General features: G+C 51.9%; 1 protein-coding gene across 2 annotated transcripts in view; it reads left to right on the forward strand.

Annotated features, from left to right (window-relative positions):
- Positions 1–25934, forward strand: part of NCKIPSD (NCK interacting protein with SH3 domain) — a 53110-nt gene that overhangs the window by 5617 nt on the left and 21559 nt on the right. For both annotated transcript variants that reach the window (XM_087743454.1, XM_087743455.1), the window contains exons 2-5: positions 16741–16853; positions 17618–17819; positions 22196–22283; positions 24407–25035. In XM_087743454.1, coding sequence (XP_087599580.1) covers positions 16741–16853; positions 17618–17819; positions 22196–22283; positions 24407–25035 — 1032 coding nt within the window. The remainder of the gene's footprint in view (positions 1–16740; positions 16854–17617; positions 17820–22195; positions 22284–24406; positions 25036–25934) is intronic.

The raw sequence follows: 25934 nt of genomic DNA on the forward strand, positions 1-25934 counted from the left end.
GCTTAGACTAAAAATAAAGTTTTATTTTGGAGATTAAGCAGCTGGTAGCACTTTGCAGCCGAGTCTGTTTCTTGACACATGCAAGAAACTGAAAGAATGAAGCATTTTTCTTTGGGCTGTTGCAATAACAGAGATGCTATCGTGTCAGAGCTGCTAATGCTTTGAGATGAAGTTTTATTCTTGAGACTAAATTACACAGTCAGGGGAATTATAACCGTTTCTAATTACTGTAGCTAAAGACTTGAAATTTTAGCCAGAAGTTCTGCGATCTTTCACAGTTCAGAATGATTAAAGTAGAAATACGCTAATGATCTTTAGCCTCCATTTTTGCTTGGCTGTGATGAAGACACGTTCTTCTCACTCTTACTCTGATTAAAAATAATTAGGCTTTTTGATATCAGACAAAATTTGCCTCTGTGACCCGGACACCCGTGTACAACCGCTGCTGGCGGTCTGTGCTACTGCTGCCGCTGCAGCTGCGTAGTGGCTGAGCGTGGCACGGGTGGGCGCTTGGGTGGTCCCGGCGGGTTTGCTTTGGGCTGGAAGCGTTCAGCCTGTTTGGGGGTGACCGACGCGAAGGCTGTCTTGGTCAGAAGTCAGCAAGGGAGATGTCCGAGAGGCCACGTCCGCTCTTGAGCGATGTGGCTGTGGCTCTGTTCACCTTGGAGGAAGGGCAAGGTGAGGGGCCAGACAGGAAAGAAGAAATGTGCCATTTTCTTCTAGGCCTTTGGAGAGGCGTTTGCCCAGAGCTGATAGACACAGTCTGGTTTCCAGCTTCCCCGCGGGGTTGCGGTGTCCGCCAGGTCATTTGCACCCCTGCTTTCTAGTGCTGGTCTTGCCGTGAGCATTTCGCTGTGTGGCACAGTGCTGGTATCCTGCAATTTTACTGACTAAATTTGTGATTTTCGGGCTGCCTGCTGTATGGTTTTTGAATGCTTTTCATCAGAAGACGGCTAGACTTCCTTCCCTGGTTTACATCTGGAAGATGATCAACGTCTCGTTGCAAAGGGAAGAACTACCAGTTTTGGACTAGGAGCACCTGTGCAAAATGGCTAGCAAGGTGCTGACCCTGGAGGACAGCAAACGCGGACACCCTTCCTCTCGCCCCATTTGCAGGAGAAAGTCTAGTAATGACTGAGTTGTGCATGTTTATTGAGCTGTAATTAACACGCGGGAATCTGGATTCTGTTCCAATCTGCCACCAGCTCGCTCTGGGACTCCATGCAAGTGGCTTTCTTCGCCAGACCTTGCTCCCCTGCCTGTAAGTCAGGATACGGCCAAGAGGCCACACAGGAGGGTTGTGGCTCAGCTGAATTTCTCACTAATGTTGAAATTTAGTGGATGCAAACTTAAGCCGATCAACAGTGCCGTCAGCCCACGGGAAAGCTGTTGATGACTGCCTGGCAGCGTAGGTATGTCTCTAAAATAACAGTGCTAGCATCGAGTCAAGCTGGTGGATGTGCTACACAGCAGGTCTGCTGCAAGGTGTCCCACCTGCAGCTGTCGCTGTCTTCTGAGGCTTCAGAAGATCAGTCTTGCTGTCCTCGCCTTGAGCAGGGCAGCAGCAGCGCGGCCTCGGCTGCTCTTTCTGAGCCGAGGGGACTGGCAGGTGGCTTCGAGCACAACGTTGAACGTCTCTGGGCTTGCCCAGCTGCACCTGCTCTGTGCTCGTGTTTGTGCACCTCTTCTCACGATCCCACTCTTGTGTGTGTTTCCTTCCAGGATTTCCAGCATCCCATCAGATGAACTCTTAGTAGGAAAAAAAAAAAAAAAAAACAAAACTGGAGGAGAGATTTTTATTGAAACCAATAAACCAGAAAATCCATAGAAATTCATTTTTTTTGTGATTGTTGCTCTGTGTGAAGTACAGCAGGAGCAAGACACTGAAGAGCAGGGAGAAGGAATTCATATTGCTTGTCCTTGGAGAACAATGTGCTGGTGTTAGTGACGATGGGAAAACAACGTGAAGGACTCTCCTTGCAAGAGAAGAGTAACCTCCGTGCTCGGAGCAGGCTGTATGCTAGGAAAGGCTTTGACAAAAGCAAACTCTATCGTGGTCGCTGGCTGCCCTGAGAAGATCCCTTGCAAGTTCTGGGGCATATTAATGCCTGTGGGGAAAGTCAAATCCCCCGGTGTCAAATGGGTATTTACATCGGTCTGGCTGAAATACGGAAAACAGCTGAACCTGTCTGTTGAGGTCGTTGTTAGGAGAGCTCTGGTTCTGGAACAGAGGCAGCCTCCTCTTTTTCTTCCCTTACTTGTATAGCTCAGATGTACATAAAAAGAAACAGAATTTTTAAGAGCATCCCAGCTTCGCTCCCTCATGAAGGATTTAAACTTTGTCACTCCCAGCCAGGATTACGTATTCAGCATATGAGCTGTCAGTCTGGGCACTGGAAAAAGGATAAATTCCAGGCGGGGTTTATAAGGAGGGAAGTACAAGCAGCCTTAGTGTGCAACTATAGCACTAGATAGTCCTAGATAGCCCTAGCAAGAAAATTAGACTTCACAGATGCTGACATCCTACGTGGTCAATACTATAGCCAAAATTTTACAAGCCACAGGTTCTAATAGAGGTCTGTGTGCAGAGATTTTTAAATAAAAATGCATGTGCATTGCATTTGTTCCAGAGAGAAGACCTTAAATTGAGGCTTTCTTCTTGGCCGTGGCAGTAACAGTTGGTTCAATTTATTTCGCTGAAGAGGGGCGTTTGTGTGCGGGCTTGTGAGGGCTGCAAGCGTTTGCTGTTGGACTGGGAGATCAGTCCTGGTTCACAGGCTCTCGCAGACCTGTCCTGGTTTGTCACGTCTGATCTCTTTCTGATGGCGTGCTGCCTGCTGCCCTGCCGAGCAGGATGGGGCAGGGCTGCCTGCGCCGCACGGTGCTGGGCGATGAGTAAACGTGGCGGAGGCTGCTGCAGTGCCCCTGGGGAGAGGTGCTGGTCCGGCTGGGCTGGCGATGCGCTGCTGCTCGGGCTTGCTGTTGCTGCCTTTGCTGAGGCTGTGCCTGCAGACTGCTGTGCTGATGGACGCTAACCTCTGACGGGGAACAAGTCCCGTCTCCAGGGCTGGCCGGGTGAGGGGAGCTGCTGGGGCCGCTCCTGAGCACTCCTGCTAATGGGGCGCAAGAACTGGTCTGGTCCCTGCGCTGCGGCAGAGAGCCGGCCCTGTGGGAGGACCCCCGTTGGTGCTCTCTCCGCGAGTTGGCATCTGGAGCTGCAGAATGCTTGTTGTATTTACAGAAAAAGTCTTATTTGAAATGACAGTCTGTTTAGGTCCACTGGAAGTTCTTTCTGTGGACCCTGGCCACCCTCGTTGCCTCTGGTCTTGAGTTGCAACAGGAATTGTGGTGGGTCCTGGTTCTGCTTCTGGAGGAGCATCGCTTTGCTGGCCGGTGGTTCACAAATAAAATTTTGACCTTTACTTGTCAAGCCTAATTTGTTTTGATTTTTATGACATAGCAAAACCTTTGATTTAGAAAAAGAAAGGAAAAAAAAAAAAAAGTTGTGAAGCTTGTCATGTGAGAAGTGGAACAGAGGACACGATTCATGACTGCATCTGTTTCTCTCCATGCCCCTTCGCCCCCCATCGCTTTCTTGCCACGGGGATGTTGAGCACAATTCTGGGCAAAGCTGTGCTGACACTCAGGGAGAAGTAGAGTTGTCCCAAAGACAAGGCCCGCTGCAGCAGGAGAGGAGCGTTAGCTTCATTTCAGCTCTCCGTGCTCACGCCCTGCGATGCAGAGCTCACTTGGCAGAGCTGCTTGCTTCCCTTGCAAGGGAACAAAGTACTAATCCTCGTCCTCTTTTAACATAACGCTTAAGCAAGAAGGGAAGTAAAATTTTGGCAGTGTGGGCTTTTTAGAATGAGGTGGGAAGTTCATGGGTTTGTTTTTCCTGGTTGTTTGCCTGTTGAAGTTGTTTAGAAGTTGTCCCTCCCTTCCTCCTTGGGAGCTGCTTACTTCTTGATGACCAAGTTGTGAAGCCCGTGTCCTTCCTCCTGTCTGTCTGGTACAGCTGAAGGGGCAGCGTCACCCAGCTGTGAGCGTGGCGAGCCCGTTCCTCGGGCTCAGACTGCCTCTCGTGCTAGTGAGATGTGCTTCGAACAGGTGTCTGTCCGTGCCGTCCTGCTGACGGGGTCCCATCTACACAGCTTCGTCCCCCTTTCCTCCTCAGGCTGGGCTGGTGTGCGTGAAGGCGGTCTGGCAGACGGCGATTTTCATGCCTGTGATCTGGAAATGCCAGCATAGGCTGATGTTGTAGTTTGTTCAGCTACTCGAGAGGTTCAATTTAAAAAAAAAAAAAAAAAATCAAGCTGTTGGACCACGCACACTAGATAATTCTAGGCTGTGGATCGCTTCTTGCTAAATCATTGGTTCAAGGTTCAGATTAGGTCTCTTCTAAGTAATAGCTATTAATTATTCCTTGTTTTTTTTCTAGTACAAGTGGGTACGGTGCCTTGTAGTACGGAAACCCGAGGGCAGGCCCCAGCTCCAAACCTTCTATTATATTGAATAAAAATAAAGGGATGAGGGAGAAAATGAGGCAAGACCTGCAAAAACAGACACTCGCCCACGAGGAGGAGGGGATCACCTAGAAGCTGGGATGATGTCTTGGTGAAAAGGTCTCAGATTGTCGTCCACGGGATCTGTGCGTGGGGTGACACATCCACAGCCGCTCATGCGGTGGGGTTACCTCCCGCTGTTCCTGCTGCCTGCTCCAGCTCCGCTGCCCTTGAGCTCCTCCGCCTGTCCTGCCAGCGACGGCTCAGCCTCCGAGTTGCGTCCTCCTTCTCTGGAGGTGGGAAGAAAAACCCTGGTGAACCACGCGGTGACTTTCACCCGCTCGCACGTGGAAGGTGGAGATGGTGGTGGACAGGTTTTCAGGGTGGAGGGCTGTCAGTTGAGCCTAGCATGGTGTCTGTGTGCTGCGGTGGTTGTGCAGAGAGCTGTGGCAGCTCCTGTAAAAACCAGATGGCTGCCTAAAGAGATCAAGTTGAAGCTCCCCACCGAGCAGACAAATGCAGACCTCCGTGGCCTCTCAGTCTAATGTGGTGACAGTTCCTTTTTGGGTAAACTCGGTGAATTCCGTAGTTTTCCAGGCTGCTTGAAGATACCGTTTCCCTCTCCTCCTGAGGAAAGGGTGTGTGTTTACAGGGGGATGGAGGGGCTACCATGGTTTGACCGTCGAATGTGCTATGCCCAGGTCATCAATTGCACCCATGTGGCATACCAGAAGGCAGGTCCGCGGTCCCTTTCCCTCTGTGCCCAGGTTTGGCCGTCCCTGAGGAATGTGTGGGGAGAAGCTCAAGTATCAGGGAAGCCCACCTTTTTCAGCATGTAAAAAGAATAATTGCATGAAAACCCTGTACCTCAAGAAAGAATGATGATCATAAAAATTCATTACCTACTTAATGCAGAAGCTTAGGGATTTCCCTGAGCCTGGCCGAATCAAAGTGTTTGTAGCTGGAGACGTTTTCCATTTGACATCAAAAAACCAACGTCCCTTGAAGTGCTGGATTCTAAGTAATGCAGTTTTTGTCTGCCCCAGAATCACCTTTATTGACTTAAACTGAAAAATGCATCCTCTTTAATTTGCTTTTTTAATTGTTTTCGTGTGTCTGTCTTCCATTAGCTTGATGACAAGAGATAGCAGCAGCATTGGAATAATTGTGCAGTTATTGTCAAGGGGGCTGTACAGTATAATTCTTTACGTCAGGGATGGAAAGAAACCTCTCCAGCATCCAGTTTTGGGAAGCATCATCTTGTCTGTGGTCTCGGGCTCTCTCAGAAGCATTGCCCAGCGATATGGGCCGCCATCTGAGACTTTCACATGCGTGAACACACGTGAACTGGCTGTATTCTTGAGCTCTCATTCAGAAGCTTAAGATCTCAAAATGATATCGAGCTCTGGTCACCTTAAAAGCTTTTAAACACTATTAATGGACTATTAATGGCTGAGTGAAAGAGTTCTCCCAGCAAAACGGCTGTTGGCAATGTTTGGTCTTGTGTGACTCTTGAGATGCAGAGGAGCACCCAAACCTCTTGTAGCTGGGCCATGGGGAGTTATGGGCGGCGAAGAGTGATCAGCCTCGACCTGGAGGAGTTTAGAGGTGGGGGAAAAAAGGCAAGGGGGGAGAGACAGCAAGCGCGTGGGTGGTGCGAACCACACAGCTGGAGAGTTGCCCTAGCCCCTTGCTTGCTGCCAGGCAGCTTCCACCACCATCTCTGCCCCGTGGTGGCCTTGTGCAGCAGAGGGGTCCTGCTCCGGACCTCCTCCATGGTGGGGCCACCAGCTGGGTTGGGTGGAGGTGAGCTGGCTCCCGGCCGTCTCCTTTCCTATAGGATTTGTCCCGCTGGAGATGGGCTGGGAGGATTTCCTGAAATACAGCAATTCGCTCTCGCTGACGCCGCTGCACGAGGTGGATGCTGACACAGGTGACCATGGCATGCGAAGAGGTGGATGCAAGAAATCGATACTGTAATGAGGCACGCGAGCTGGGTGAAAGTTTTGCGCCTGAGAAGTGAACGGTCCAACAAATGCAGGGTTTTTTGTTTTTTTTTTTTGTTCACTGCTTCGGGAAGTGAGGAAAACAGGATTACGGCTGTTCTGCTGCCTGTAGCACAATGTCCCCTCCTGTTCCCATTTCTTCGTGTTTTCTGGGGAGCCTGTGCCGCTCTAAGCTGCGAAAGGAGAGGGGATTATAAGTTGCAGCTAGAGCAGTAAGCTATTTTTTCCCTGCAGATAGTGTGGGACACTAAGGAATTGCTTTTCTTCCGTGGCTCACCTCTTACTGCCGGATAGGTGAAATGTCAGCAAATCTAGTTGGACCCTTTAATCTTTTTTTAAGGTAAAAAAGCCCACTAAACAAACCCCAGAATTTGTTCTTGAACTGAATCTGGAGATAACAGCAAGTTAGCCTCATTCCTCTGATAAACATAGCTAAACTTGCAATTCTCAAGGTACTTTTTGTAGGTCAATGGAAACTGTCAGTCTGTCTGAGTTTTGCAGCACAGAAAAATCGTGTGCTGGCCGCTCCCGCTGTCTGCCAGTCAGACAGCATCTCGGGAGGCTGCAGGGTCTGTAGTTCCTCATGTTCTGGGGTCTTTTTTGGCTTGTGCTCCGTCTTTATGATCGTGCATGTAGCCCTTGTAAGACGCTGCTATAGATCTCCATGGTATCTTCGTTTATTTTGGTGCATGAGTTAGCATTAGCTTTATCATTGTCCCAATAAAGCTTGATTGCGTTGACTCCCTGGATTTGGTGAGTGTCTGGGTGCTGACTGCTTCAGCAGAAACATCCTCTTTACCAGGAATAAATGTGCTTGCAGAAGCAGCTCTCGGCTAACAAGCACGTCGGCGCACTCGGGTGTTTTCTCCATGGCCAATTAGCATGATCTGCCTCTTGACAGCGCAGCCCGCGTGCAGTATTTCAGCCCCTCGGATACCCACTCCCTCGCTGTCCTGCACCTGCACCCTCAGCAGTCTTTAGATGGCTTTGCTATAATTATCTGGCACACAATGAATACCATCCCCGGTTCGACAGCGCTACTCTGCACGTGTCGAAATATATAGCTACCAAAATCCCTGGTAGGGGAGCGGAGGAGATGCTTGTTTTCTTTCAGAAGGAGGTGTTCCTTCGTGCCTTAGCTTTACCATGGCCCACCTGAAAGCAAATGAGCATTTGAGGGTTATCTTTCACTGGGAGCCTGGCTGTCGCACTTTTTGTTTAAATCCCTTCATGAGTATTTTGTACCCGGGTTGAAGTCATGAAGGCTGCTGGCAGCCGGAGGGACTGGACGTGCCGTTCTACTTGGGTGGAAGGCTTGTCTGGGATTCCCGTGTTGGGAAGTGCCTGCCCAGCTCCGGGGAGCTGTGTTTCCTCCACGCTGGTGGGAGCCGGTCTGTGCAGCCTGAAAGTGTTGGGGAGGAGGTGGTTGGGTATCCTGGGGTTTCCTAGTGCTGATATTTCAAATACCTGTGCCTGTGACCCCGGGCGCGCTGTGGACAGAAGAGAAATTGCCAGTGAGATCCGTATTATGGGAACATTATATAGAAATGAGGTTGGTTTTTTTGGTGCCTGCTTTGGAGAAACTTTGTAAGTGTGCTTGCTCTCTTGGGTCCCTGGCCTGAAACACCATTAGCGGGAGAAGTCCTCAAGGATCTTGGTCTACCTGATGTGCTCGGGAGCTGTGTGAAGGGGTGATGGTAAAAGGGCGGTTTGTAAGTGATACTTCCACCTTGGAAGAAGCTTTGCTCCGTGGGAACGTGGAGCTGCTCTCTTTGAGCAGAGGAACAACGCAAGCCCAGCCTTTCTGGTTGCTGTTACTCCGCGGCTGCTTGGAGCAATTCTACTCCTGGTAACAAATACTCCTGTTTTTCCATATGGTGGTTTGGGGGTTATTTTATTTCAGAGTAGGCCACAGATATGATCTGATCACATCACTTGAAGAGAAACGCTTATTACAGAGGAAAGCACTGGGTTTTCTGTATGACTTAATGTGGTTTCTGATCCTGCCCTGCTGGCTTTCTTTTTATTTAGGGGTTGCAGGGGGAGCTGCATCCCTCTGTGGCAGAAGAGGCAGTGTTTACTCCGCATGCAGAGTCCAGGACACGGGAAAATTATTTCTATCCAGACTGTTAACTGATCCTGCAGCAAGCAAGCTGCCTTCGGTCCTTCCGACTGGAATCATCTTTGTGTGGGGAGAACTTCCCAAGGCCTCTCGCAGGTCTGCTCGTGGTAACGCAAGGCAGGTTTTCATCTTCGCCGTGACAGCTTTGCGGGAAGGAGCACCGGCTGTGCCGGGCCTGGTGGCTCTGGTCCCGGTGCTGCTAAAAAGATCCTGGGGATTTGTGTCTGGTTTACAATTTTGTGCAGTTTACATCTGTCCAGGAATAAAACCAGCTGATGACTTTGCTGTGTTTGCCTCGTGAGGATGGAAGCTCTTTTCCCTCATTAGTGGCTTACCTATGGCTGTTCATAGAGCAGATACCAGAAAGCTGCACTCGCTCGCTGCGTGGCAGACTGGAATCCCTCATGCCCAAGCCCACAGGTTCTGCGCTCCCTCAGACGGTGACCCGTCCACCCTCCTTGCCCCTTCCCCTTCATCCCTGGCCGGCGTTCCTGGGTTGTACGCCTGTGCCTGCTGTGCCAGGTCTGCTTTCCCACGCTCACCGGGGCCGAGACGGCAGGTTGATTTTCTTTTCCGTTCTCCCCTTTCCTGTTAAGTCAATAAGAGACGCTTTACAATTTGCCCATCGTTTTGGGTTTGGGCAACACGGTAATTATGCCCAACGAGCCTCATAGCTGCAGTTTGCCGCCTTCTGTCCCTTGCCAGAAGGTTGGTCACAGGAGAGGGAGGATTTCGGAAGAAAAGCTGATAAATCATAAATTCCCTTGCAAGATGAATCAGGAGTTATTACCTCTTTCTCAAACACGTAACTGTGTGCTGTTAAATCGGTGCCAGTCTGTGGCATGCAGGAGGAAAGTCCCTTTCCGTTAGCACGCGTGTACGTGCTCTTCTCTTGCATCTGTCTTTGCGCATCGGTTGAATTGCCAACTTCTTTGCAGTTTTTCCTGCTTGACCCCTGGAGCCTTTACTTACTCGATCCTCACGTGCTGGAAATGTACTCCAGGGTGGAAGTGAATGGGAAGGGAGAGAGTTCTCCTGAATGTGGCAGAAATTTGAATTTCTTGGTCCTGCCTCTCGTATGACTGTCTCCTTTCCAGCATTTTCCTACAATCTCTGTTATAGAAATAGATTTTGGGGGGAAAGCTGAACCTTCCTCCTTGAATGCCAGAAGAGGAGCCAGAACTTGCACGGTTTCCCTGGCTCGTTTTCCTCTGGGCTCTGTCCTTGCCCCTTCTCCTGGCCACGCTCAGCAAACCTGATTAACGGCAAGGAGTGTTTCTGCGGCCGGGTCTTCAGCCCACATCCACGGTTTTGCCAATTCAATCAAAACAAAGGTGGGCTGAGGCTAGCACCTTGTATTCTGCCCAGGCCTCTGGGAAGGTAGAAATTAGTTGCATTTTTGATCATGCTTCATATAGGGGCTTTCTTATGCACCTGTGCGAATCGCATGCCAGTGATCCAGGAGCTGTACCGAGCCTCGGTGAGCAAAGGGCACCTGTAGCGGTTTTTTCGGCTACCAAGCTGAAGACTGTGCAAAGACTGGCACAACCCCTTCTGTTGGGCTTTTTTAGCAACTTTTAATGCTAATATGTCAAAAGTCCTAGAAGAACTGCTAGTATTTCACTGCAGCGTCTTTCCTTCCACCTTGGGTATGCTGGTTCGTAATCCTGAGCTTTCATCAAGGTGGAGGCTATCTGCAGTTTTCTTTTTCAGTGTAGATCGTAACTCTAATATATATGTGTGGGTGTATAATTTATATATACATATATATAGGTAGAAATATAAGTATCCCCTGCACAGATGTGGTGTTGATCACGTCTGATATCGACTTGGCTTGAGAACGGGGTGCCAGAAGGATGCTGAACAGGTAAACCGAAGGTGAGGGGCAGCTCTGCTGCCTGGCGGCTGTTCACCCGGGACAGCCTGGGCCGGAGAAGTCCCCTGAAGCATTAAGGGCAGTAAGAATTAAGGCAGCAGAGACCAGCAAGGTATCTAAGTATGTGTTGACTGCTTTATTTTAAAAACTTCTGTCTCTGCTTTTATCCTCTTTGGGTGTTTTGGCTTAAGAGACGCGTTCTGGTTACTGGAGGGCGCAGGATTGCGAGGGGAAGGAATCGGTGGCTGATTCCGATCGTCGTGGCCGGTAAGCAGGGTCTGAGCGTGGCTGGGGAGGCCCAGGAGGGAGCGTTTCCACCGTGGGAAGTGCCCGTGTGCAGCGGTGGGTTTGCACGTGTTTTGTGGTTCCTCTCTGCCCGCTTTTCTCCGGCTCTGCAGCTGCCTGCTCCCGGGAGAGAAGTCGGTTGAAGTTTGGTTGCTGTGCATCCCTCTGCTGCCTTCAGGGTTTCGTTTCTTCCAAATGCCACTCACGCCTGTACTGTCCCGAGTTAGGAGATCTCTTTTGCCAGCAGCTCTGGCTTTTGCTTTAGCACGATTTGCACAACTTAAGCCCTTTCCCCGGCTCTTCTTTCTCTCCGTTTCTCATTTGCGCAGGCTGTCCGCTCGAGCGGCCGCTGCCAGCACGCAGCGGTAAAACACCGAGCTGTTAGAAACGCATATAGCATATCAGCAGGAATTCCAGATCTCTTTCTGGGCTGCCTCTTTGTCCGAAGAGCTCAGCCATGTCTTTGTTTGCTCGCTAGCGAGTCAGAGATGCTGCAGGTTTGTTGGGAGCTTTTCTCGTCTTATTTGCTCAGTAACCAGGGCAGTTGCCCATTGTTTCACTTGCGTTTTTAAGTGCCGCAAGGCACAATATCTTCAAGCCGACAAGAATAAGTTAATGCATATCTCTTAGCCAACAGCCTGGGGGCTAAAAATTTCTGATTGAGGCTGCAAAAAGGGGAAGAGAAAGGAGCTGAATTTCTCACAGCAATGCAAAACCCAAAACTCAGCCCGTTTGTGTGAGCGGTGGCGTTCAGAAGGGGGAACCCACATCTGGTACATCGCTCCGCTGCGGACAAAGGCTAGTTGATTTTTGTAAATTGCTGCAGCGATCATTTAAATCTGGAAGGAATACAGCGTGCGGGCAGTCTGGCGGTGACTGGGGACGAACGGCATGTGACCTAAGAGGTGGCGTTCGCCTTCGATTTGGGTTAACAAAGAACCAGCCTGTGCCTGTGTGCGCCAGAGGGATAAATATCCTAATTTCAGCAGTGGTCCGTGTCAGTGCAGCTGCGTGAAAGCTGAGCTGTCACTGGAGACAAAACTTTGTCTGTCTTTTGTTGTGTCGTGAGAGCCAGAGCAATGCCATGAGGGTGAAAATCAGCAGCCTGGGCACCCCTGTGGCTGCAAAAGTGGCCGCTGGAATGAGGGCACCGATTCCTGCACATGCAGAAGAGCAAACGCCTTTGATCGCGAAAAACTGGGGAGGCAGGAGGAAATAAAGGCCGTGTTTTCTTGGATCAGCCCCCTGCGGAGGCAAAGAAAAGCCTGCCATACGTTAATGGGCCGCTTTCATAAATGTGGGAGTCTCGCACACGACGCAGGGTGGCTCAGCCTGTCTGTGCTGATGCAGCTGTCAGCCTGTTTGTCTAGAAAATGCTTTTCTGAAAGGTATGATTATTCTAGACTGTTGAGCAAGTTCTTCTGTGTGAGTGCGTTTCAACAACGCCGGTGGTACGTGTGGAAGGACTCAAAATGAGGAGGGAGGGGGTGACATTTTCGATAGCCCCGGGGAGAGCAGGAGAGGGGGTCGTGCTGCCTGCGCAGCCGGCACACCGACAGTGTTTTCCGAGGCACTCGGGCCTCTGGTCAGGCCGTAGGTGGGGAGGCAGGGGTGTGCGACACGTCCCGTGCACGTGTGCTCTCTTTGGGGAGACTGCCCTCGGGGCGGTGAAGGTGGGAGCAATGTGAGCTGCGGGGGCGAATGCATCCCTGCCTGCGCACGGCCGTGCTCCGTGTTGGCTGCGCTTAGGTACCCGCGAGACATCCTGGAAGGATGCTGCTTAAAATCTGGCTTTGGCCCTGGGAAAGGCATCCTTCCCCGCCTGCCTTGGCGGGGGGGCCGTGCAGAGCACCCCGGGGCAGCGCTGAGGTCTGGCTCTGTCCCTGCTGCGGACGGGGGCAGGGGGAAATTGGCAGCAGGCTCTGGGGAGCCCCTTTGTTTGCTCGTGTTATTAGCAAGGAGAGGGGAAGTAATGATTTATTGATGCTTCTCTGAGTCTCCTACACTGGGCTACGAAGGAAGAAATTCTGTTTCCCCGCTGATATTCATGGCTCTAATTGAGCTGTAACTTGCTCCCGCAGGGTGCTGGCGGTGCCCCCGCTTCTCCGGGATGGCGGCCCATCAGCCAGTCTCGCCCGCGATCGTCGGGGGTCACTGCTCTGCTCTTCCCCTGCCTCTTGGTGTAGCCAGGCTGGTCCTGACAGGCTGTTTATGGAGCCCAGCGTTCCTCTGCTGCAGCGTTTTATTTGATTAAACCAGAAATATCGGATGGAGGGGGTGGCGGCGGCCGCTCCTTTCTGGGGTGAGACGCCATGTGGATGTGGATCAGTACCTCGCCAAAATACCCCTCTGGTTTCACAGTACGTTGGGCAGAAGGTGGTGACCTGTTGATGCCCCTTGGCCGCAGCCCGGTAGCCGTGCCACCCCACGCCGTGGGGACCCCTGCCCTCGCCCCGTAAGGGCGGGCACGCACGGCCAGCACCATCATTGCCTTATCCCTGCCGCCTTCTCCGCATTTCGGGAGCCGCTGGCGTGGCCGTGCCACCAGCGAGCTGGTAACTGGTGATGGATACAGCTAACAGCTAGCGTGCTGCGGTGGCTGCTCGGGGCTCTGCCAGCCCCCACCCCTGCGGTTACCAGCACAGCTCCAGTAAATCCAGCTGAATTCCTGGGCTTTACTTGGTACATCTCTTCTGACAGCATGCTGTACAGCGATGCCCTTTTCATGCACTCCCCTGCTTCCGTGTGAGCCTTAGCTTAGCCGGCGATGAGCCGGGTTTCATCTCTGGATCCCGGAGCGTGGGAGGGGGCAGGGGCTGGATCGTAGCGCGGGGCCCTGCGGGGGCGAGCGCAGACTTCTGAGCGCCAGTCTCTCCTGCCTGAGCTCAAAGGCTCTGCTCCGTTACCTTGGTGCCGGTTTGTCACCTCTCTCTTTTGCAGGCCGTAGAGCCGTGCGTGGCCAGGATTGCCTGCGAGCGTGTGAGAAGGCGTGGGTGCGCGCTGCCTGCCCGTACCGCGCGGGATCTCTGCCTGCCTGCGTCCCGGCTGCCGGCATCCTCAGGAGCGGGTGCCGGGTGCAGGCAGGAATCCCCCGCCGGTGCCATGGGGTGACTGGTCTCCCTAAACTGCGTGGGGAGAGTGGCGAGGCACGTACGTTATCCTGAATTGCTGTGAGCGGGTCGTTCCTTGAGTCCCAGGGAGAAGGAGATTGTAGGTGAGACATTGGCGAACCTGACTTTTGCCCCCGCGCAGCCCATGGTCCTTTTAACTGCAACGTGCTTTTTTTGTCCATCCTCTTCAAACAAAGCAATGCCATTTTGGTTAACCCGAGGAGCGTGCGGATTCCTTCTAATCACGTGATTTATCCAGGATACTGATTGCTATTTTTTATAAAGTTTATGGCTCTAGTGCAGGGGATCCCCAGCCCTGGGTGTCCTACAAACCTCGAATGCGAGGTGGCCCCTATGCTGAAGACCCTGCCCCCCGACCAGCTCAGCTGTGCAAGGGGGAAGGACATGATTTACGAGCAGCATCAACAATGTCATAAAGTGCAAGTGGCAAGTTAATGCCCCTTTTTTATTCCAGCCATTTGACAGGGCCCTGTTAATAGAGGGCTGGGGAGCAGAAACAAAGGAAGGAGCACAGCAGCTAAAAGCCGGTTGTCACAGCGCTGCTGCATTAGTGTGAAAACGCTGTGTTTTATCAGAAAAGACGCGCCCTCTCCGTAACAAATGGCATCCCGCAGCGAGTGGCAGCGCCGGCCTGTGGATTCCTGTGGACTGTGGACGTCGTCGACAGGCTCTCTGGGAGAGGGCAGGGATGCTGAGCTGTTCAGTCAGACTCAGCGCTCTGCACTGCTATCTTCCCTGGGAAGATCAGACTGAGAAAGGTGGAAACCCGTAGGGGTGAAAACCTGGCAGGCTGGGGGGGTGAGAGAAGGCAGCGCGATGGGGTGCGTCTTGTGGAGGGGCTGGCTTTGGAGGGGACGGTGGTGGATGTGGAGGGACTACAAGCGGGGGATCGGGGAGTGCACTAGGACGGGTGTTTGGAGGCTGGAGCAGGAGCCGTGTTGAATTTTGGGGTGGGAGCGGCACGAGGGCGGGCAGGCTGTGCGGAGGGCAGGGGTCTCCGGTGCTCGGAGCGGCACGGGCGCTCCTTGGGGTCAGCAGCGCTGGAGGCTTCTGCGCTGCTCCCCTTCCGCAGAGCAAGTGTGCAGCTTGCCGCGCATTTCTGTTATTTTCTCGGAAAATGAGATGTGTTCTCTGAAGCAACTTGCCTTTCTTTCCAGTGCTCCTTTAAAGGTGTTCAAATGAGCTTTGCTCCGTTTCCTTACTTTGATCTGTCGTTAGAGGTGGTGAAATGCTCCCTGGCCAAGTGGGGCTGCTTGGAGGCTTCATCCCAAAGTTGGGTTCTGAGCGTTGGTTTTGTCCTTGATCTGATACTTTAATGAATTCGGTAGATGTATTTTAACATACCTGGGTTTATTTTTAAAGTTTTCCCCAGTTGCTTTCCTCCCTATCTCTCTTTCGTGGGAAAACAAACCAACAAAAACCCCATCCTAAATTTTTCTTTTTTCAAAGGTGAGTATTGCAGAGGGGGCCTCTCATCTCACCTTGTTTGGAGGTTGGGTTTGGTTTTATTTTTTCCCCACAGTCTACAGTTGCTGTTAGTTCACGTTTGGTTTAGTAATTAATCAGGATATAAATAATACATAGCATGTTATCAGAAAACTGCTGCATGCCAGTCTTATGGAGGCAGGCACTTCCAGCACCAGCGGGGAGGGCTTGCCTTCTGCTGCTCCGCAGCCCCCTAAGGCCAATTAAGGTGCATCTTTGATGAGATTCCAGCCACTCCTTGCCTGGATACATGGCTGCTCTGATGCAGGGAGGGGGGCAAAGCACGCGAGGATGAAGGGGATTTTAGCGTTGAAACAGCTGTGGCGAGCGCCGGCGCCCGAGCCCTCCCCTCCTCCCCTGTGCGCCGGGGCTGAGGCTGGCGGTGGTGGCACCGAGCGGATGGTCAGGCACCAGCGGCAGCTTACGGGAGGCCTGTGGGTCTGCTGGATCTGCTGGAGTCTGCAAAGACTCGGTAGCACGTCCTTTGCCTTCAGCCTTCATCCTGTAAAGGTCTTTTCTTCTGAAGGCACGTCAACCGTTGATAAACGAAGCCTTGAAGAGCGTCCCAAGCGTGGAAACCTGCTTTACCTTCCCGTGCCCCTTCGCCACAGCTCTCCCAGCCTCCCGTGTAAACCCAGGGAATGACGTCTTCGGTATTTCTTGCTTCAAGGCTGGTGTTTATTTCAGCTGCAGTAACGAGTGCTAAACTGGCTGGCAGGAGAAATAAATGTTGCTATGACAGTTTGGGTGGAGATTTGGAAAAGGCACTTCAAGTTGCAAAACAAGCATAAAAACCATCAAGAAAAAAGCGAGCAAAAATGCAAACCCAGAGCCGATGGACTCTGAAGGCCACCAGGTTTTGACTAGGTCTGTGACATTCACAGCTGCGTATTTGCTCCATAGCAAGGCAGCGAGAGCAGAAAGAAGCGAGCTTGGGATAAGCTGGGCTTTGCAGTGGGGTCCTGGAAGCTCCCTGCAGCAGGCTGAATATTCAGGGCTGCTGCACGGTTCTGAACCTCTGCCCCTCGTCGTCTTGTAGTGATCGCTGGACTTCAGTGCTTGTAACAGTGACTTTCTTTTCCAACCATAAACCTTGAATGGGTAGACTCGGTTTGAAGCATGGCTTCAAATATGTTTGCTTTGGAGGAAGGAGGGAAAAGTGAGACGGTGCTGAGATGGGGTTCTGGCTCTGGGAGCTGTTTGTTGGCTGTTTGGCTCGTGCGGTGCCTGCTCTGTGGGTCTCACGTACTGCGGTCTCTCCTGCCGTAAGCTCCGGTGCAAAAGAACCTCAGCTGAAGCAGTGCAATAACATGCAGGACGTTGTGTTTCTCAGGTGTTGGAGCAAGATGTGGTTCTCCAGTCTATTGACCGTGCCATCGAGGCTGTGCACAACGCGGCAATGAAGAATGGGGGAAAGTACAACCTGGAGCAGAGAGATGTCCTCCAGTAAGTACGACGGGCATCTGGGAGAGATGGCGGATGGAGGGTGGTCGGGGTGTGATACTTGTGTCTCTTCTGTTCTTGGGGGTCAAGTTGGACGTCGTTGATTTGAGGCCCTGTGCTGCAAAGTGCTGATGCACTCGGAGAGCTTCCCAACGTTTGAGCTGGTAGCCGATGCTGCTCCTCCTGTCAACTGTGTCCAGCAAAGCGGTGCTTTGGTCTCCCTCTCCATCCCTGTGCGTGTAAAGAAGAGAAAACTCTCAGCCGCACTGTAGGCTTGGTGGAGAAATCCAAAACCTTTCTGGATGCATTTTCTCCTCTCTACCAGCCAGGAACTGTAGAGGTTGTTGGCATGTGGCACAAGGTCCTTAATATGTTCTCAAATAATTGCCTGTGAGGAGAATTTTTGTTTGACACCTCACGCTCTGCGCTGAGGCACGCCGGTTTAATCTCAGTTGAACAGCGATTCTAAAGTGCAGGCAATTTCTGAAGCTTGCAGTGCAATATGTGACTCTCCCCCGAGGAAGAGGCATTTTTCTCCAGTGAACTGATGAATAAATCATGGGCTCTTGCAAAGCCTCTTCCTTCCTCCCCCAGAAGTGCTTCCTTAGTTGTTAATGAAACTGGAGTTGGTGTTTGGAGTAACGTAACCCAGTCTGGTATATATAGCCCAAATGCAATAAATCATTTAAAAATACCATTTAAATGCTGCAGCACGGTCGCTCCCTTCCTTTAGCTTTGTTGTTCCTGATGTCGTCATTCCGTTTCAGAAAACTCATCCATCACCGGAAGGAGACCGTGTCCCGCAAAGGCCACTCTCCCACCCCGCAGGGGATGGTTATGACGCAGTCCTCCAGCGATCACCACCTGGACGTGGCCCGGCAGCCCAACGGGGTGTGCCGGACAGGATACGAGCGGCATCACAGTCTTCCAAACACCGAGTTTGAGGAGGAGGATGAAGGTCTCTACCAGGTAACAGTGGCTGGATGCTTTCTAGCTTCCTCCTTTGGTGGTATGACATCGCTTGTCCTGTTTAATTAAATGCCTTTGCAGCTGAAGTCACAAATCAAGCGTTTGTGCTGCTTACCCGGGATTACTGCAGTGTCAATGGATGCTGTCTCTATGTGAGAAGTCTGGAACAGTCCCTCTGCCGTTTACACGTGCGATGCTTTTTGGGATCCTTGAGGGTCCATGGTTTTATGGTGACATGCGAGATCTGCTCTATATTGCGTGACTGTCTCTTGACAACTTTCTAGAAGAGTTGCAAGCTCCCCAGAGAATACTTTGAAGAGCGGTTTTGAGGTGAGCAGCAGAACTCCCTCCGAGTACTCACCACTGCTTTGTTTGCCCCTTGTTAAATCTGCACAATGAGATCTTTGCTCCTTAAGAATTTTATCTGCTGTGGCTGCCTATTTTTACTACTCAAAACTTAAAAAAACCAAAGATCCTGGTTTGTCCGAATGTTTCTTGTCATGATGAATTAAAGGTAAATTGCAGGAAATATGATTTAGAGCGGATTTTTTTTTTTTTCATCTTGACGGCACACAGTTCCAAGGTTACTGTGCGGCGCCAGCGAGGCTTCAGAGCAGCAGCCCAGGACGGATGCAGCCGTTGTTGGGGATGAATGATGTGGCCGATGACGCTGTGTAGGTGTAGCCGGGTGTTAGGGCTACGGGCACCAAGCAGCGTGGAGATTTTTTTCTCCTGCAGATGAAGATGAGCACTGTAGTTTTTCTTCATCTATCTGGGATAAGTGTTTGGAAGCAGTGTTTATAAGGTACTGATACACTGTCACTCCTAGCAGATGGGGCTTGTTTTACACTTGAAGAACTGCGAGTCTGCAGAGATGAAAGGTAGCTCTGGCTCATGCAGAACACGGCAATCCCTACAAACCCCATTTTTCTCCTTGGTATTCATTTTCTTTTCTGGGCAGCTAAACCAGCTCCATTCTCCAGCCTGTGCATTATGGGCTAAGTGAATGGAGCACCTTACGGCCCCTTCTCCATGCCAGTTCCCCGTCTTTAACTGGTCTGTGGCTTGGTCGCTTGCCAGAAAGGAGCAAGACGGATTCCTTGGTTCACAAAGAACTGTTTCTGCCTGGGTGGCACTGAGGATGCAGTCGGAGGGCTTCCAGCTTTGCCCGGTGCTGAAAGGGCTCCTTCAGGTTTTAACAGCTCAGCTGAGGGATTTCCTGTGTGCTCTGAAACACGAAACGGAGGAAGCAGCGTTGCTTTCTTCCACAGGTTATGCAGCTGCCTAAGAGGAGACCTACCGAAATCTAAACTTTCTCACTAACTCCGGAGAGCAGAGGTCTTGGGATGTGCTTTTCACTGCTTGGGATTTTCGGGTGCGTTCGATGTTTGCATCTGAAAACTTAAGCGAAATTTGAGGTGCAGATTGCCCGTTGGTGGCTTTGCTCCCAGGGCTGAGCGGGCTGCAGTGCTTGGTGATGGCACCAAGCCTCCCGTCCGCTCCTCCGTAGCTAGCATAAGGTGGGAGGCTGGGGCAGTTGCATACCAGCTGCCAAGGGAGGAGGTTGGGATCCCAGCGTATTTCAGTCATAGTCTGCTGTCTTTGCGCATGCTCAGCGGGTTTGTGATGCTCGTCTCCAGAAGCCTTTGCTGCAGACCGGTGTGTCCGGCTTGGCAGAGTTTGCCTAGAGGAGGTGGTGGGTGCAGGAATGTTGGTTTGGTTTTTTGTTTTGGTTTATTTTGTTTGTTTGTTTAAAAGTTCCTACTATAACAGCGTTATTCCCAGGAGTTGAAGGAGTGGCGGTGGTCTCTGCCTGCCCAGCTGGGAGGGGGATGGGAGTGTTGCAGTTGAGTCAGCTCCTGTCTCAGGCAGCGCAGGGAGCAGAGCCTCTGCTAGCAGTCCCTGCAAAATGGAAAAGGAGAGGAAGCACATGTGTAAAACCCATGGATTTGGGGAAGTTCACAGCCCCCTTGTAGAGGCCTGGGGAAAGGGAGGCTTTCAACACGTGTGAAGGTGCTTGTCTCTGGACCCTTGGTAAGGTCCCTCCTCTTCTCCCCTCTGGACCAGAGGGATCTGAGCTGCAGGGACTCCTGCACGGTCACCTTCCCCACGGCAGCCGGACAGAGGATGTTTTCTCCCCTTTCCTCCCCTTCCCTTGGGGGTTTCGATGTTGTACGTCCTCCCCTTGGCCCCACGCAGCGGCTGGGACATGGGGCGGAGGGAGGGGATGCCCATCGGTTACCCCTCGCTACTCCTGACGGTGCGGCAGCTCGCAGCTCAGGCAGGCACCAGCACGGGGAAATTCAGCTGATGCTTCACGTCTAGATGAGGCTGGCAGGGCTCTGAGCTAATGTTAGCTGGACATCTATTAACTTAAGCACTAGTCTGTAATAGCTGTGTTAAATTTGCGTGGTAAATTTGGAAGGGCTAATGAAGCCATGGAAGTACTCCAGAATGACCCAGCCCTAGCTGTCTCCAAATAATGTCATGCTGCTGCCCTAAGAATCTGAGCCTGCCTGTCTGCTAAATCCCGCTGCTTCGGTAATGGTGGCCGTGCCGTGCCAAGCAGCTCCGACTCGTGCCGTTAGCTCCATCGCTCCGCAGAGAGGGCTCTGCTTTTAGCACAGCTGAGCTTTCCGGATTTGGGACCAGCCTTCCAGCCACGCCATGCAGAGACCCCTCCTGATCTGTTTGGCCTCTCTCAGCTGTGCAGTCTCTTTTTGGACCGACATGGATCATTTTTGAAGCTGTATGCAAGTATCATATAGCGTTTTACCCAGAGAACAATGTGGGATGGATTGACAAGAGCAGAAGAGTTCAGGCTGGGAGTCTGCAGCAGTATGTTGTACTGATCCACCCGCTAAAGGCGCTTGTAAAGCAGCAACTTGTTGTGTGAGATAGTAAAAGGCTGGATGTATTAGGCGCTGGGTGGGAGAAAGGGACTGAGATCCCTTCTCAAAAGTCTTTGTGAGCCGTGCAAACTGCTGTGTCTTCACTCATCTGGTGGGCTCCAGCCATGGGCTGTGAGCGCCCTATTGTCAGCTTGTGACGCCGAGTTTTGAACGTTTGAGGTGGCTCCTGAAGGTGTCTTATTTCCAGGAATATCTTTGCTCCCATTTCAGAGTAACTTTCTGCCCTGCCTGGATCCAGGGGAAAAAAGTACATTTTTCATTCTCCTTGTTCTGAGCTATTTAAAATAGAGATCTTTCAGGGCCCTGTCTCGGATTTTTGCTGCGGGGACTGGCAGTGCTCTGTTCAGCACGGACAGGTCACAGAAAAACTTCTCTTCCAGGGCTAAAGAAACCTGGGCAATTGGCACCGTGTGATGGTCTGGATGTCACTGTGGTGGGTCGATTCCAGCTGGCTTCAGCCTGGGCTACCTGAGACATTCAGGCCATCACCTCCTTTCCCTTCCCGTGCTGCCCTGGGCGGTTTTGCTGCAGGCAGCGATTGCAATATCCCCTAAAAACAGAAGTGCGAAGTCCTAAGAGACCCCTAGGAGTCTCCTGGCCCTGAGCCACCGGGATGTAAGGATTAGAGTATTGATGCTATGTGCTCCCACCTAGCTCGGCCGCTGTGTTCAGCGGCATCTTACTGATCAGAGGTTAACCCTGAGGTCACACCGCACCGGCGTAGTTCTGCGTGAAAGCGGTGCCGGTGATCGTGGTGTCTGGAGCTGAGAGGAGAAGATGAGCGCAGGAATCTGGGTCCGTAGCTCATCCACCGCTGGCTCGGCGTTGCTGGTGGAGGAGACTTACAAGAGAGATCCCAGATGTTGAGAGTTAATGCAGCTCCCTGGCAAAAGCTTTTCCCAGCGGGTCTTGCTATAGGTAGCGTAGGACTGCACAGAGGGTCTAGCCCTATTTTCTCCCTCCCTGCATGAGCAGAAATAGCTCTGAAAGCATGGAAAAGGCATTTACATGTCTCCAGTCCTTGGCTTTGTCTTTCTGCGAGGGTATTTGTAGCTGATGTAATGGATCTCTCCAGAAGACTGTCTAAATACGCGCTCTGTTTGCATCCTCTGTGGAGCTATTGAGAGTAATGTGGAGTCACGGTGAGTGTGTGGGATCGCATTTGGAATAAAGGAGGAGTAAATGCTTGACAGGTCTACACGACGTGTGTGCTGTGTGCTGCTGAACACAGCAATTAAACAAGGGCTGCTTTGCCTGTCACAGGGAGGGGATGAAGCAGGCTTGAGTCCTGCTTTGTTCTTCTAGGAAGCTGCCTATTAATATCTGTCCTCCTGAGAAAACTTCCCCGAATGATGAGAGAGATGTAAGGACAAATCTACACATGCATGCGAGAAAGAAGGTTTCATAGCAGAGAATGTCTTTATTGTCAACCTCCTTTGATTGCTCTGAAATCTTTCCTTATAGATCCCACCACAGCCCCGGCGTGCTGCTCCTATCACCCCCCCACCTCCAGAGAAACGCAAGAACACGCAGATTGCGGCTCCTGTTAAAAGTAAGGACAAACTGCTGTCTGGATCTCGGGCATGAAATGGACACTGGGTGATATAAGTCATGGTGCCTGGACGCTTTTGCTTTGTGCTTAGAAGGGCATCCTTATATATATCCCAAATTCCTATAGGTTTTATCTCCTTTTATATTTATATATTGCTTCTAAGTTCCTATAGGTTTTAATGCTAATGATCATGAGCTAGGGGCCAGTGCTCCTTCATGTCCTCTCTGATCCAGGAGGGTTGGGGCAGCCTCGTGCCTGCGGATGGATGCCAGGTACAGCATCCTCCTGGTCCTCCGGCGCCTGTGGTGGTCTCCTGGGAGCAAACTCTCTGCCTGCTCATGTGGCTAATCTGGCCAGCGCACAACCTTGGTGATGTAAGGTCCTTGTGGGTGTTTTACTCCCCCAGACGCCACGGCCACCTCCCAGCAAGGCAGAGGGAGATTTCCCGGGCAGTGCAGAGTGCGGTAGTTCACCAGGGGGAGCTCACTGGTAGTGCTTTTAGGACAGGCCCAAGTCTGCTTTTGGCTCCCAGTCTGTCTGGTGCTTTCTTTGTACAGCGCTTGGATGAGATTTCCATAAAATCAGTGGCTGGTGTCTGTAAGGAGCAGAAATAATACCAGGGGACGGCCGTTTGTACACTGCCCACAGGCAGGGGAGCTGCTGGTCGTGAGCACTTCAGAGCAGGACCATGGAGCCAAGGAAGGAGCTTCTCCATCTTCAGTGCGGTTGGGCTGGCAGAGGCAGTGGTCATCCTGCTGAGTCGCTCTCAGCTTGCCCAGGCACTCTCCTGTGCTGTGACAGTCACCCATTAGTGACACACAGCCCCTCTCAAGCCCACTCGTGTCCCCTTGTGAGGAGCAGGGCAGAGATGTTGACTTGCAGGTAGTTAATTGAAACTTGGGGCTGGCACCAGCTCACTTAATGGTACTTAATGGTATTGAGCCATTTTTCACTGCAGTAGTGGGAATTCGCAAAGGTCAGGTTCCTTCAACTCCGTAGCTTGATTTAACGAAGCACGGTGGGAGCTATGATTTTGTGAGGAGGAGGAGGAAAAAAGAGGGATGCTGAACCCCTGTGGGAGGGAAGGGCCCTGTTTTTCTGCCTAGCTTGTGCTTGCCGTGGGATGGAGTGGGAACGGAGTAGCGTAGGGCTCCCAGGGCCCACGGGGCGGGAGAGCCTCACATGTCCGTCCCGCTGGTCCTTCTTTGGGTGTGGGGGAAGCTGCCTTCCCTGGGAGCTGGGCTCCCCGTGGCGTGCGCTCCTCTTCCAGCACCCGCGTCAGCTGCTCTCCCGAGGCTCTGGATGAAGGTAGCCCAGGGTTTGCCTACGTAACTGTTTTCATAGTCAGGGAAGGACTTGGATACATTTCTGCCCCCTAGAAATGAATGGATAAGGTTTACCAAAAATATATATTAGATCAAGGTAAAGGAGAGAAAAATCTTAACATCACTTTGCTTGTAGTGGATTTTTTTTCCTTGAAAGGTTGGGCAGCTACCGCTGCTAGTCAAAACTAGAGGCGGGGGGAGAAACACAGTAGAGCAGATAACGTGGAGGCTTGTGAAAGCAGTGGATGCTAGCAGGGCTGCGGGGCTCGTGATCAAATGTTGGAGAGTGCTGAAAGGGAGAGACTAGAGGTGTTGTCAGCCAAATGTTTCCTTCACCGTCGGTGCTAACCGTGGTGTACAGTCGGTGAGGTTCGTGCAAGAGGGAGGCATGGGCTAGCGTGTGAAGCCTTCACTGTCTTGCAATTCTCAGGCAGCATCATTCAAAAGTGAGGGCTTAGATCCTGAACACAGAAAAAGGCCCTCACTAAGCCAGGGGGAAAAGACTTTTCTGTCCCTTAGTCCTGTCCCTCCCTTCCCCTGCGTAAAACACTAAGCCCTTTGAAGGGTATTCATCTCAATAGAGTAGTTTTCCCCTTTCTAAAGAGGTGATTGTGCGGGAATGCTCCAGAGAGAACTGGTACAATTTTGCTTTGAGATAAGTGAGGCAGGAAGAGGAGTTAAACAGCTCTGGTCGCATGCACAATGAGCCTTTTAATGGACTGCACTGTAGCAATTCGGGGCTTTTTTCTTTTTTTCTTTGATGCTGTTGCTAAGGCATTTTTAATTGTTCCCTTTCAGACGCTATTGAAATTATCCCTGGGTCAGCTTCTAGCGCCTCCTCTATAAGCACGACATCCCTGGATACCTTGTACACCGCTTCTTCTGCGTCAGAGGCTGCTCTCCCGACGGCCACCTCCAGTCCTGCCAACACCCCACCCCCTGTCCCGAGCCGGAGCGTCCACACCACGATAACACGTAATTTGGATGCCGGCTCTGTGGCCCACTCCCGCTACGGGACTTCCTCAAAGGATGGGGCCAGCAAATCTCCCCAGACCAAGAGGGCTGCCCCAGCACCGCCGGCTGAAGGAGGAACCCAGAGGTCCCACACTGTGGACGGGGAGAAGACTTCTCAGGTGAAGAAAGCTGCCCCGGCCCCCCCTGCAAGCCTGGATGCCTTCAACTCCCTCTGCCTGGAGGATAAGAAGGCGGCCGTGGTGGAGCTGGTGCCACCAGAACCCAGTGGTCTGGTGGCATCCGTGCCCAAGACGATAGGCGCCGAACTGATCGAGCTGGTGCGCAGGAACACCCACCTCAGCTACGAGCTGTCCCGTGTGGCCATCGGCGTGGTCATCGGCCACATCCAGACCTCCATTCCAGCAACCAGCAGCATCATGGAGCAGATTCTCATCTCTGTGGTGGAGAGTAAGGTAACGCTTGCGGGGCTGGGCCAGGGGGCTGCTGCAGATCACCTCCTAGCATCGGGCAGACGGTGTTACGAGCTCAATGAGCTCTCCTAACGTTTGGGATGAGAAGTGCAGTGAGATCCTAAAGGAAAGGGGAGAGATGCTAGATGGGGTGAATGTCTGGCCAAGGGAACCAGGGATTTAAACCAGGTCCGAGTACTGGTAGCAGGAAAGTGGAAAACAGGTGAGTTTATTCCCCAAGTGAGCCGCAGATGTGCGGCATAAGCTTGAGGGTGGAGCTGGGGGTGAGAGGCGAAACCAGCTGAGAGGGCCCTTGGTGCTGGGAAGCGCTGGCAGGCTGTGGTGGAGGGGTGGGCGTCTCAGACGAGACTGCGGTTTGGGGAGGGGGCGATGCGATGGACGGCGGTGAATTGAACCGCAGGAGCACATCAGGTGGGAGGTGACAGCCGTCCAGGTCCCGGGGACAGCACTGGCGACGAAGCAGCGGTGGGAATGGATGCAGCGGGACTTGAGGCGCGCTGAGAAAGCTCTGACGGGAGTTGTTGACGGCTGATTGTGAAGGCTCACGGAGAACCATTGTGGCAGCAAAGAATCAGAGAAAGAAAAGAATAGTGACTTTTTAAAGAGGTGTTTTCCATTATGAATGCCACAAATAGAAGCTGAGGGAAGTGGAGCCTTTGCAATAAGTGCTTCTTTATAGAAACCTTTTATAAAATAATGCATTGTATAAACTTCTTTTCTTCTACGGTGCTGCACGTCCTCTGTGTAGATTCAGCATGCCTATGCATACTATAAATCTGCATGGATTCCCGTCTCTTTTGATGATGGAGCACCCAAAATTTCTATATGTCTGGCCTGGTCTTTCATCAAAGCAATGAAAACTATTTTTCCATAGATGCGAG

This window comes from Nipponia nippon, unplaced genomic scaffold (assembly GCF_047370975.1).
Source record: "Nipponia nippon isolate SJK-2023a ecotype South Korea unplaced genomic scaffold, ASM4737097v1 scaffold_9, whole genome shotgun sequence".
NCBI lineage: Eukaryota > Metazoa > Chordata > Aves > Pelecaniformes > Threskiornithidae > Nipponia > Nipponia nippon.